This window comes from Lithobates pipiens, unplaced genomic scaffold (assembly GCF_037356315.1).
Source record: "Lithobates pipiens isolate NorthernLeopardFrog02 unplaced genomic scaffold, aLitPip1_a1.2 Scaffold_23, whole genome shotgun sequence".
In the NCBI taxonomy this organism is placed as follows: domain Eukaryota; kingdom Metazoa; phylum Chordata; class Amphibia; order Anura; family Ranidae; genus Lithobates; species Lithobates pipiens.
Genome location: NW_027507785.1, coordinates 88,465,419 through 88,478,791, shown reverse-complemented (window position 1 = coordinate 88,478,791; position 13,373 = coordinate 88,465,419). Strand labels below are relative to the sequence as shown.

Here is a 13,373-nt window from a genome sequence, read left to right as displayed (position 1 = left end):
TTCCCCTGATCCACATTCTGCTCCCATGGGACAGTACAGAGTAGCTAATAATAAATAAATGAAACTGACACACAGTATATTTGGTCATAAATGGCCACGGTGTTTATTCAAGGGGTAACCCAAATTAGCTACATTCACATTAACTAAAAAATCAGCTTTCAGCATAGAATTAAATTTCAAAATTAACAAAATGATCCAATACCAGATCTCAATCACCATGTCCTTCCAGACTTATACTGGAAGACGAACCCCCACTGAATATCACCGTGACTAAACAATCATAAAAATAGGGAGGGGGGGGTGGGAGCGCAAACTGGTCCTCTTCAGGTGGCTGTGAAGCTGAGGTAGCGTCCGGCTTATATAAGCAGTCATAGGAGCGAAGAAACAGCCCGCCAAATTCCTCCAATGACGGCTTGTTGCTAAGGGATATTGCACCAATAGCCCTGCTGAGAGAAAGGAGAGAAAATGCACAGGCAAAGAGCCCTCTGCCCTGTCCCATGCGGGCCCCCGGTTAATGCCGGGGACCGAACATGGGACAGTACAGAGTAGCTAATAATAAATAAATGAAACTGACACACAGTATATTTGGTCATAAATGGCCACGGTGTTTATTCAAGGGGTAACCCAAATTAGCTACATTCACATTAACTAAAAAATCAGCTTTCAGCATAGAATTAAATTTCAAAATTAACAAAATGATCCAATACCAGATCTCAATCACCATGTCCTTCCAGACTTATACTGGAAGACGAACCCCACCGGCCGAAGCCAATTGTGAAACAAAACGCTGAGGCCCCCCCAACACCGTGGCTTTCTCTATCATATTCTGCAAACCTACATTGAAAATGTCCAGACCTATGTCCGACAAATGTACCAAGTCTGATCTATAGAGACCTGAGATAAAACCTTCCAACTCAACGTGGCGATAGGATAAGTTATTGGAAGAAACCAAAAAATTATGAATGGTCCTATTTAAGCGTCTACGAATCTTGTCTAGATAAAATAAATTGCTAGAGGGGGACCAAAGTAACCTAGGAATCATCTCAGAAAAAGCGATAATTGCGGATGGAAAAAGGACCTTAAACGAAAAGAGATCCTGTTTCATCTCACATAAAAGATTCCAAGTTTTAACTTTACCAATATCATTTGCCCCAGCGTGGATTATTAATAGATCCGGGCTGGGCCAAACATTATTTAAATAAATTAATTCATTTCTTACATCTTTCCAACGTAACCCCCTAACACCATGCCAAAAGATTTGCAAAGCATGAACCTTAAAACCCAAAGTCTTTTCGAAATTCCGTGCTTCGGCTCTTTTGTAGGCCCAATGAATAAATGAATGGCCTATAATCCAGACCTTGAACCTAGGAAAATCTGAAAAGAAACTTAATTAGTAACTAACTCAGGTCGAATGTAAGACTTATATCTAACACTGTCCCAACGACCCAACCTCTGAACCTCCTCAGAAGAAAAACCCATAGAGTTAGCAGCAGTGGCAGCCCCTATTCTGAAGGAGTGAGATGAGAAATAAAAGCCCGACAAACCAAGGTTTTTTAGACAAGAAGAAAGGACAGAAGAAAATTGATAACGAGTAAGAGGAGACAGGTCATTGTGAATAAAGAATGACCCGTGAAAGAAAGGTCTAAAGGCGATAAAATTTAAATTATTTCGGACCGGGCAGATAGGAATATACCCTGCCCGACCCAACTTAATCATGCGTCCCTTACCAACCTGATCGGTTTTTGATCTTCTGATGCATATAGTGATAGAATCTGAATAAACAAACACATCACTATCTAACAGGATAGCGCATGAAGATTTATTTGAGGCGGAAAACTCACCCACCCGTAAAGCGCCAAAAAATGCCAAAGAAAAAGCTGCGTTAAATAATAAAATTTCATAAGGGGAATAGCATACTGAAGGCAAAGTCTGAATTAATTTAACCAAAAGATCAATAGAAATGGGTCTCCTACCATCTCTAACCAAATGGGAACGCCTAAAACCTTTCAATACCTGACGTACTGTATAGAAAGAAGACAAGGCCGGAAGGTCAAAAAATTTTAGAAAGAAGGAAACCCCGGCCAAAATTTTATGTATAGAAGCTGCACTAAGGTTAGAATGGATTAAAAAAGTAACAAAAGACAGAGCTGTGTAAGCATTACAACTGGCAATACTTAAATTGTATGTAGAGCAGAAACTATCCCATCTCGACCATGCTCGCAGATAGTCCTCCCATGTTCTCAGTGAAACGGAGTTCTTTAAATTGGCGGAGATTAATCCCAAATCAAGCCCCAGAGGAATTCCGGGCATTGGGAGCCAATTGGGTCTGCCTCCGGAGCCAATTCGTGGAACCTGGAAAACTGAAGACGAGATAACGAGTCTGCAATGCTATTGCTTACACCTGGTAAATGTTTAGCCTTAAGCCAAATATTATATTTCATACAATGGAGAACTAAGAAACGAAGCAATTTGATTACAAAATCAGACTTAGAAGATAAACAATTAATCGCGAATAGGACACCTTTATTATCCGTGTGAATTAAAACTCTCCGATTTTTAAACAAATCACACCAAATAACTACCGCCACCACTACTGGGAATAATTCTAACAAGACTAGGTTACGCGCAATCTCAGGAATCCTCCAAGATGTGTGCCACTTTGAAGCACACCAATGACCTGCCAGGAAGGCACCAAAGCCTATAGAACCTGAAGCGTCGGTAAAAAGGCCTAATTCAAAATCGTCTATAAATTCTTTCTGCCATACCGTTGATCCATTAAAACCTAACAAGAACTCATCCCATACCTTTAAATCATCTTTAATGGCTTTTGACATGGTAACATGAGAAAAAGGATTTTTTAAATCCTTTGTAGCCCTAGCAAAACGGCGAGAAAAAATCCTAGCTACCGGAATTACTCTTGCAGCGAAAGCAAACAAGCCTAATAGAGATTGGACATCTTTAAGCAGAACTCTCCGTCTAGATATAAAAGAGGATATTAGCGACCTAATCTTGAAAAGCTTTGATGGAGGCAATCTGAATTCCATGGCATTTGAATCAATGACAATGCCCAAAAATTCCAGACTAGTAGATGGAAACACTGTCTTCTCCTGGGCAAGGGGAATGCCAAAATTTTCACAAATATCAAAGAAGGCTGACAAAGAATCAGAGCAAACAGAACATTCAGGTGGACCTATGAAAAGAAAATCATCTAGATAATGAATATAACCAACACCGGGATGCACCACAGACACTACCCATTGAAGAAAAGAAGAAAAAGCCTCAAAGTAAAAACAAGATAAGGAGAAGCCCATTGGCATACATTTATCAAAATAAAAATTTCCGTTAAAATGAAAACCTAGAGAACTGAAGCCTTGCGGGTGTACTGGAAGTAAACGAAATGCAGACTTAATATCCGCCTTGGCCATTAATGAATTCCTTCCAAAATGCTCAAGGAGAACCAAAGCCTCATCGAAAGAAGCATACGTAACTGAAGCATCGAAATCAGCAACCTCATCATTAAGAGACTCGCCAGCAGGGTATGACAAATGATGTATTAGGCGAAAAGAGCCTGGCTCTTTTTTGGGAACTACGCCCAATGGAGAAATTCTGAAGTTGGAGAAAGGGGGTGAGAAGAACGGATCCGCAATCCTGCCCTCTGTTAGTTCTTTCTCAATTTTAACCCTAACAACCTCTGGGTGTGAAAAGACCGAACGCAAATTGTCCACTAACTTACAACCAGACCCAGAAAAACCAGGGACTAAAAAACCATGCTTGAAGCCGTTATAAAGCAGCTCCGCCATCCTGGTGTTTGGATACATTTCTAGCCAAGGAAGCATGTTTGACAATTTCACAGTTGTCTGTGCCTTTTGAAAACCCATCCCTGGATTGAGGCTGACCTGACATGGCAGAGGCCTTTCGATAACATCTACAAGCCGGGTGTGACCCTGTACAATATGAGCACTCGTGCTTGTATCTACAGTTGGCCAGAAATCTGCATTGTCCTTCATTGAATGCAAAGCAGAAACCTTTGCGAAATGAATTATTAGTAGAGTTGGGTGCTTTGAATTGCACCTGCGGTTTTGGAGGCAACATCAGATTTAACCAAAGGCCAACGTCTTTCACACCCCAACGTAGGGAAGGGTGTACCGCCAGCTTCTGCCTGAAATTCTCATCATAATGAAACCATGAAATACCCCCGAAATGCCTAAAGGCCTCAGCAACAATGTCTAGATGTTGAAATAGCCCAGAACATTTTTCTGGAAATTTTTCACCCATAACTGAAGCGAAAATACAGAATGCTTGCAGCCAATTCTGGAATGTTCTAGGTACTGCTCTCCTTCTATCTTCTTCTGAACGCTCCTCTGATTTCTTATCTAATTTAGAAAGAAATTCTTTAGAAGAAGGCAGGAGGGATAATAAATCAACAAATTCTCCTCTCCAAATTTTCTCCTTAACTGAGGAAGACAAGTGGAAACCTAACGGGGAGATTTCGCACGGAAGCGCCTCTTTCATACAAGCTTCTGCTACTTGACAAGGTGTATTATTACAAGAACTAGGCTGTAAAAGACCACCAGTATTCACTAAAATGCTCTGAGTTCTTAAAGGGTTAAACTGTTTCTCCATAGGAATAGTAACATTACCCTGCGAACGCATAGCGTTCCAGACAGGGCCAACCTTTAAAGCATCCGCAGTGACTGACTGCTGCAATCCAGTACCATCTTGATAAGCACCAATATTTTGTGCACCTGAAGCAAGCAAAGGCTGCACATCTTCCCTTACACCAATAGGGGGAGCAGTACTGATATTCAAATGATTAACAGGATTTTGTAATATCGCTCCAGAATACTGAGCACCTGACACTGCACCAGAATACTGTGCACCTGGCTGCAAATTATAGGAAAAAGTACCAGAAGACTGTACACCTGACAAAGTATTAATAGGAGCACCAGCAGGCTGTGTCTCCTGAGCTGCACCAAATAAATGTGCCCCTTGTAAGGTACCAGAAGGCAGTGCCTCCTGTACAGGGATAGATGTTTGAACTGAAACATTGTTTAATTGCTGTCTATTCTGAAAAGAACTGCCAGCGCTTGCAAACAGAGCCCTGGCAATGAGAGAGGGAGAGGGAGATCCTTGTTCCCCTTCTGACAGGCTAGTAAAAGCATTTGCTAAAGAATTAAGGATAACAATTAAGTCAGGTAAAGAAGAAACAGGATTCTCACCAGGCGGGATATCTGACACAGCATTCTGTCCCAAAGGAGCTGCAGCGCTGGTTTCTGGAATGGAGGATGAGGAGGATAAAGTTGCAGCATCTTTAAGATACCTGGAACGAGAAGTAGAAGTGAAAGAATCTTCCTTAGAATAAGGAACAGCAGGGGCTGCCGACTTTTTCTGCTTCTTTCCTTTTCCTACAGGTGTGCGGGAGTTGCCAGCTGAAGGAGAATTCCTGTGTTCCTCCATAATGTTCGGCATGGGCGTCAAACAGGCAGGGAGAGAAGAAAAAGCAGGAGGGTCTTCAGCTAAGCAGTGCCTCAGCCACTCCTCACCGCCCGAGCTTTCTGCTTTTTCCAGAAGCTGACGAAGGAGAGACTCCATTCTAACTGTACACCTGAGCGCAAACTGGTCCTCTTCAGGTGGCTGTGAAGCTGAGGTAGCGTCCGGCTTATATAAGCAGTCATAGGAGCGAAGAAACAGCCCGCCAAATTCCTCCAATGACGGCTTGTTGCTAAGGGATATTGCACCAATAGCCCTGCTGAGAGAAAGGAGAGAAAATGCACAGGCAAAGAGCCCTCTGCCCTGTCCCATGCGGGCCCCCGGTTAATGCCGGGGACCGAACATTCTGCCTCCCCTGTCTCTCTTCCCCTTGGTCCATGATCAGCTCCCATTCTATCTATTTTATTTTCCTTGATCCATGTTCAGCTCCTACTTTGCCCTCTCCCTGCCAGTCCATGCCCAGCTCTCAGTCTGCCTCCTTTGTCTTCCCCCAGTCCAAGTTTGGCTCCAGCTCTTACGCCTCCTTCTTCCTCTCCAAATCCATGATCAGCGCCCACTATGCTTCCTCTGCACTCCTCAAAAAATCCATAACCAGCTTCCACCTTGTATGCTCTCTTTTTTTCCCCTATTCTTTTCTCAGTTCCTGCTCTGTCTCCCCTTATTTTCTTAGCTCAGAGGTCAACTACAGTTCTTCCTCTTCTTTTTAATCCCATTCCATTATCAGCTATTGTTCTACCTTCTCTCGTCATTGATCTATGGGTAACCCCCTTGCTGCCTCCTCTCTTTCCTTGCAGTCCATGCTCAGCTCTCACTGTGCCTCCTCTGTTTTTTACCTAGTCAATGCTAGGTTCCCTCTCTGTCTTCTCTCTCTTTCCCACAGTCAATAATAAGCTCCTACTCCTAGATTGTAAGCTCTAACAAGCAGGGCCTTCTGATTCCTCATGTATTAAACTGTATTGTAACTGCACCATCTGCCCTCATGTTGTAATGCACTGTGCAAACTGCTGCCGCTATATAAATCTTGTATGATAATAATACTTTGCCTCTTCTCTCTTTTAAACAGTCCATGTCAAGCTCCCACTCTACTGCCTCTCTCTTTCCAGTGGTCCACAACAAGCTCCCACTCGGCCTCCTTTCTTTTCCTCCTAGTCCAATGTCAGCTTCTGCTCTGCCTCCTCTCTTTAGCCTCCAGGCTATGATAAGCTTTTGCTCTTCTTCTTCTTTCTTCCTCCTGGTCAATGATCAGCTCTTACTTTGCATTCTATCTCTTCCCCCCATGTTCTGTGGTTGGCTACTCCTCATTTTTACCCCTATCACTTGTCATTTCTTATAATAAGTAGAGTATTATCCATGTTATTCAGCTGCTGCTACTTACAATTATGTTGTTTTGCGATGTTGGAGTCTCCCTCAGAAAACTTCCAGCAAAACTACTTTGTATATAGCTAATGAATCAAATTTAAGAGAACGCATTTTTTCCTTGACAGTTTGTTGAGAGCATAAACCTGAACAAGAGGCCTTTCCATCTTGTTGGTACATCGATGGGTGGATGTGTGGCCGGGGTATACGCTGCTCAGTATCCAAAAGACATCTGCAGTTTGACTCTAATTTGTCCTGCAGGTAAGTCACAATAATCACATCTTTACCTCTTTTGGGCTGGGGCTTTTCATTGATGTGTCAATGTAACCCTTAAAGTAGAACTATAGGCAAAACTTTATTTCCATTTTGGATAGAGCAAGGAAGAGTTATAACTCCTGTCAGATGTTGTTCACCATCTGGGTCCCATTGGGAAGATTTCCCGGGGATGTTTCCCATTTTTATGATTGAAACATTCATGCGCCCACTCTGAACCTCCCTATGAGTGACCAAATTAGTTATTTGTATGGGTGGTTGCATTAGCTAACTGTTTAGCAATCTAAAGATACAATTTTTTGTTTGAACTGTTCGATCTTCCAGTGCCTCATCTTATTGTAGTCATCCTTTAATGGATAGGGACTGTATTTTCATGTTTATGTGACGTGTTTATGTGACGTCTCCTGTTTTATGATTTTTGTCTAGTCACATAAAATCAATTGGGAATTTTTTTTTGTCCAGCCTGGTGGCAAACAAAGGGTTAAAACCACATATGTGAAGACCTTTTGTTTCAGCTGTTAGCACTACCATCGCTTGGACCCAGGGCTGGTGAAAGGATTTTTGACACCCTAGGCGAAACCTAATTTTGCCGCCCTAATGGCTCCGCCCTGGCTCCACCCCTTTGTCATGCCCATGTATACGGTGAAGGTGGCAGAAGAGATGTTTGAGGCGCCTCTCCACTACTTCTTCTGCTGTGGTCCGCAGGCCCACACCTGCACCTCTGCACCTGGCCTGAAGACAAATAGTGGCTGCACCGGCTCGTTTCCTCACACCAGCCAGGCTAGGATGGTATACAGGACAGGCTAGAACGGTATACAGACAGGCTAGAACGGTATACAGACAGGCTAGAACGGTATACAGACAGGCTAGAACGGTATACAGACAGGCTAGAACGGTATACAGACAGGCTAGAACAGTATACAGACAGGCTAGAACAGTATACAGGCAGGCTAGAACAGTATACAGGCAGGCTAGGATGGTATGCAGGCAGGCTAGAACTGTATACAGAAAGGCTAGGATGGTATATAGGCAGGCTAGAACAGTATACAGGCAGGTTAGGACAGTATATAGAGGCTAGAACGGTATGCAGGCAGGCTAGGATGGTATACAGGCAGGCTAGGACGGTATGCAGGCAGGCTAGGATGGTATATAGAAAGGCTAGAACAGTATACAGGCAGGCTAGGACGGTATATAGACAGACTAGGACGGTATACAGGCAGGCTAGGACTGTATATAGACAGGCTAAGACGGTATATAGGCAAGCTAGGACAGTATGCAGGCAGGCTAGGATGGTATATAGAAAGGCTAGAACTGTATACAGGCAGGCTAGGATGGTACATAGACAGGCTAGGACGGTATATAAACAGGCAAGGACAGTATACAGGCAGGCTAGGATGGTATACGGACAGGCTAGGACGGTATACAGGCAGGCTAGGGTGGTATACAGGCAGGCTAGGGTGGTATACAGGCAGGCTAGGGTGGTATACAGGCAGGCTAGGGTGGTATACAGGCAGGCTAGGGTGGTATACAGGCAGGCTAGGGCGGTATACAGGCAGGCTAGGGCGGTATACAGGCAGGCTAGGGCGGTATACAGGCAGGCTAAGACGGTATATAGGCAGGCTAGGATGGTATATAGAAGGGCTAGAACTGCATACAGGCAGGCTAGGATGGTACATAGACAGGCTAGGATGGTATATAAACAGGCAAGGACAGTATACAGGCAGGCTAGGATGGTATACAGACAGGCTAGGACGGTATACGGGCAGGCTAGGACGGTATACGGGCAGGCTAGGACGGTATACAGGCAGGCTAGGACGGTATACAGGCAGGCTAGGGTGGTATACAGGCAGGCTAGGGTGGTATACAGGCAGGTGTAGTGTCACAGTTTGATGCCTATCACAGGATGGTGCGGAAGTGACGTTGTTGCGTACTGCGCATGCGCGATGCGCTCCAAGCGCTCGCGCCGTGCGTTCCAACATAGTTTCGGCAATACAGTTCAGCGAAACCATCACATAATGTTACGGAAGTGAAGTTACACACAACACAAACACTGGGCCGTTCGTTACAACACTAATACTTCCCTTGTTACCTAGTAGGTTTTGCATTGCTGGGACTTGTAGTGCCTATCCTGAGCTACATGCTTCAATGTTCAGTGTCCTCATCCCTATCCCCATGCTTCAATGTTCAGTGTCCATCCTTATCCCCGTGCTTCAATGTTCAGTGTCCTCATCCTTATCCCCGAGCTTCAATGTTCAGTGTCCATCCTTATCCCCGTGCTTCAATGTTCAGTGTCCTCATCCCTATCCGCGAGCTTCAATGTTCAGTGTCCTCATCCTTATCCCTGTGCTTCAATGTTCAGTGTCCTCATCCCTATCCCCATGCTTCAATGTTCAGTGTCCTCATCCCTATCCGCGAGCTTCAATGTTCAGTGTCCTCATCCTTATCCCTGTGCTTCAATGTTCAGTGTCCTCATCCCTATCCCCATGCTTCAATGTTCAGTGTCCTCATCCCTATCCGCGAGCTTCAATGTTCAGTGTCCTCATCCTTATCCCTGTGCTTCAATGTTCAGTGTCCTCATCCCTATCCCCATGCTTCAATGTTCAGTGTCCTCATCCCTATCCGCGAGCTTCAATGTTCAGTGTCCTCATCCTTATCCCTGTGCTTCAATGTTCAGTGTCCTCATCCCTATCCCCATGCTTCAATGTTCAGTGTCCTCATCCCTATCCCCATGCTTCAATGTTCAGTGTCCTCATCCCGATCCGCAAGCTTCAATGTTCAGTGTCCTCATCCTTATCCCTGTGCTTCAATGTTCAGTGTCCTCATCCCTATCCGCAAGCTTTAAATGTTCAGTGTCCTCATCCTTATCCCTGTGCTTCAATGTTCAGTGTCCTCATCCTTATCCCTGAGCTTCAATGTTCAGTGTCCTCATCCCTATCCCCCTGCTTCAATGTTCAGTGTCCTCATCCCTATCCCCGAGCTTCAATGTTCAGTGTCCATCCTTATCCTTTTGCTTCAATGTTCAGTGTCCTCATCCCTATCCGCAAGCTTCAATGTTCAGTGTCCTCATCCTTATCCCCATGCTTCGATGTTCAGTGTCCTCATCGAAGCAGGGGGATAAGGATGAGGACACTGAACATTGAAGCTCGCGGATAGGGATGAGGACACTGAACATTGAAGCAGGGGGATAGGGATGAGGACACTGAACATTGAAGCTCGGGGATAAGGATGAGGACACTGAACATTGAAGCAGGGGGATAAGGATGAGGACACTGAACATTGAAGCTCGCGGATAGGGATGAGGACACTGAACATTGAAGCAGGGGGATAGGGATGAGGACACTGAACATTGAAGCTCGGGGATAAGGATGAGGACCCTGAACATTGAAGCAGGGGGATAAGGATGAGGACACTGAACATTGAAGCTCGCGGATAGGGATGAGGACACTGAACATTGAAGCAGGGGGATAGGGATGAGGACACTGAACATTGAAGCTCGGGGATAAGGATGAGGACCCTGAACATTGAAGCAGGGGGATAAGGATGAGGACACTGAAAATTGAAGCTCGCGGATAGGGATGAGGACACTGAACATTGAAGCAGGGGGATAGGGATGAGGACACTGAACATTGAAGCTCGGGGATAAGGATGAGGACACTGAACATTGAAGCAGGGGGATAGGGATGAGGACACTGAACATTGAAGCAGGGGGATAGGGATGAGGACACTGAACATTGAAGCACAGGGATAAGGATGAGGACACTGAACATTGAAGCTCGCGGATAGGGATGAGGACACTGAACATTGAAGCATGGGGATAGGGATGAGGACACTGAACATTGAAGCACAGGGATAAGGATGAGGACACTGAACATTGAAGCTCGCGGATAGGGATGAGGACACTGAACATTGAAGCACGGGGATAAGGATGGACACTGAACATTGAAGCTCGGGGATAAGGATGAGGACACTGAACATTGAAGCACGGGGATAAGGATGGACACTGAACATTGAAGCATGGGGATAGGGATGAGGACACTGAACATTGAAGCATGTAGCTCAGGATAGGCACTACAAGTCCCAGCAATGCAAAACCTACTAGGTAACAAGGGAAGTATTAGTGTTGTAACGAACGGCCCAGTGTTTGTGTTGTGTGTAACTTCACTTCCGTAACATTATGTGATGGTTTCGCTGAACTGTATTGCCGAAACTATGTTGGAACGCACGGCGCGAGCGTTTGGAGCGCATCGCGCATGCGCAGTACGCAACAACGTCACTTCCGCACCATCCTGTGATAGGCATCAAACTGTGACACTACACAGGCTAAGACGGTATATAGGCAGGCTAGGATGGTATATAGAAGGGCTAGAACTGCATACAGGCAGGCTAGGATGGTACATAGACAGGCTAGGATGGTATATAAACAGGCAAGGACAGTATACAGGCAGGCTAGGACGGTATACAGGCAGGCTAGGACGGTATACAGGCAGGCTAGGACGGTATACAGGCAGGCTATGATGGTATATAGACAGGCTAGGATGGTATACAGGCAGGCTAGGATGGTATACAGGCTAGGATGGTATATAAACAGGCTAGGATGGTATACAGGCAGCTTAGGATGGTATACAGGCAGGGTAGGATGGTATACAGGCAGGCTAGGATGGTATATAGACAGGCTAGGATGGTATACAGACAGGTTAGGATGGTATACAGGCAGGGTAGGATGGTATACAGGCAGGGTAGGATGGTATACAGGCAGGTTAGGACGTTATACAGACAGGCTAGGCTCTAGCCTAGGGGGGAGAGAGAGAAGGTGATGATCATGAGGAATAGAGGGGGGGAGGAGAAGGTGCATAGCACAAAGGGGTGGGAACAGAGAGGGGGGTCTCACTCACCAATTATTCTCTCCCATTCAGTCTGGTCTCCCCCAGGGCTATGGCAGCTATTGTTTGAAAACAGAACTTCCCTCACAGCACAGTAAATTGTATGCATGTGACTGGAGTGTGGGCGGGCACAACTGGAGGGCGGAATATTGGATTGGACAAGCAGTGTAGTGAGGGAGGTGTTAGGAGGACAGTGGAGACAGAACACAGCCCAACTCCTGCACAAGCTAGCTGGCTTTCCACGCTCTCTCTGTATCACTGTGACAGGATGCCAGAGGCTGTGGAATGCCGGAGCTAGAGCTATCCTTGATCTCAAATCCATATTGTACAGAAGACTCTCCTCCCGCAGCTGCCCACACAGACTCCGCCCCCTGCTCCGCAGAGTTTGCTTATCCTCATCACCGCCCTGCTCATAATCTGGCTTGTAACCCCGCATTCCGCAATATAACTTCGATCTGCTCGGTGCGGGAGGGCGGGTGATAGCAGCCAGCAGTGCGGGGTCACTGTGTTAGCCAGGATTTTACCGCCCCCTCCATCCTGGCGCCCTAGGCGGCTGCCTAACCCGCCTAATGGTGACGCCGGCCCTGCTTGGACCCGTCCTCTCACATGATCTTGTGGGCGTCAACATGCAAAATAATTAGGACTTCTTTCATTTCCTTTTTGTGTATATATATATATATATATATATATATATCTCATTGTAGAATGTTTGTTATGCAGCTATGACTAAGCATCAGCATTAATGGTGTGAAACACATTTTTTTATCAAATTTTTGTACAGACAATCGTTTGATAAAGGCATTTTTTTTGGAGTGCGGCCACCCGGACAATATTTCTGTTCCCAAGATTTCCCTTCACTTCCTGTCCTATAGCCAAACCGGAAGTGAGGGGAAATCCCTGCAAATTAAGGGAATATCTTGCGGGTCCTCAGGTCACCAGTGTCCCCATTGAGAGATTTACCCTTTATTACTTTTTGGGGGACAACCCACAATTTGGGGTTTTCTTTTACTTTCACTCTCGATAATAATGGTAAACAGGACAAATCCCTCTCCACTCTAGTCAAAACTCAAAAAAAAAGGGTTTGCTTTTAGATATACTTTATTCATGTTTTCATTATGTAAGTTATCAATTGGAATTTGGGATTTATGACCTACAGGATATTGTCTCGGTGATAGTTTCTCTATGCTTTCATAGGCACATGTTACTAACAATAACAGAAAAAGCGTACTCAGTGTAAGTACAAATCCGTTGGATTTTGTCCGACGGATTTTGTCCGAAACTGTTGAATACACGCGGTCGGACAAAGTTGTCGGAAAATCCGATCGTTCAGAACGTGATGACGTTATTTCATTACGACGGGACTACGTTCAGGCT

At 45.2% G+C, this 13,373-nt stretch overlaps 1 protein-coding gene across 4 annotated transcripts in view; it reads left to right on the top strand.

Moving 5' to 3' along the window:
* The window catches only part of ABHD6 (abhydrolase domain containing 6, acylglycerol lipase), an 80,184-nt gene that overhangs the window by 40,095 nt on the left and 26,716 nt on the right, over window positions 1-13,373 (top strand). For all 4 annotated transcript variants that reach the window (XM_077451995.1, XM_077451996.1, XM_077451997.1 and 1 more), the window contains exon 5: window positions 6,975-7,107. In XM_077451995.1, the coding sequence (XP_077308121.1) occupies window positions 6,975-7,107 (133 nt within the window). The remainder of the gene's footprint in view (window positions 1-6,974; window positions 7,108-13,373) is intronic.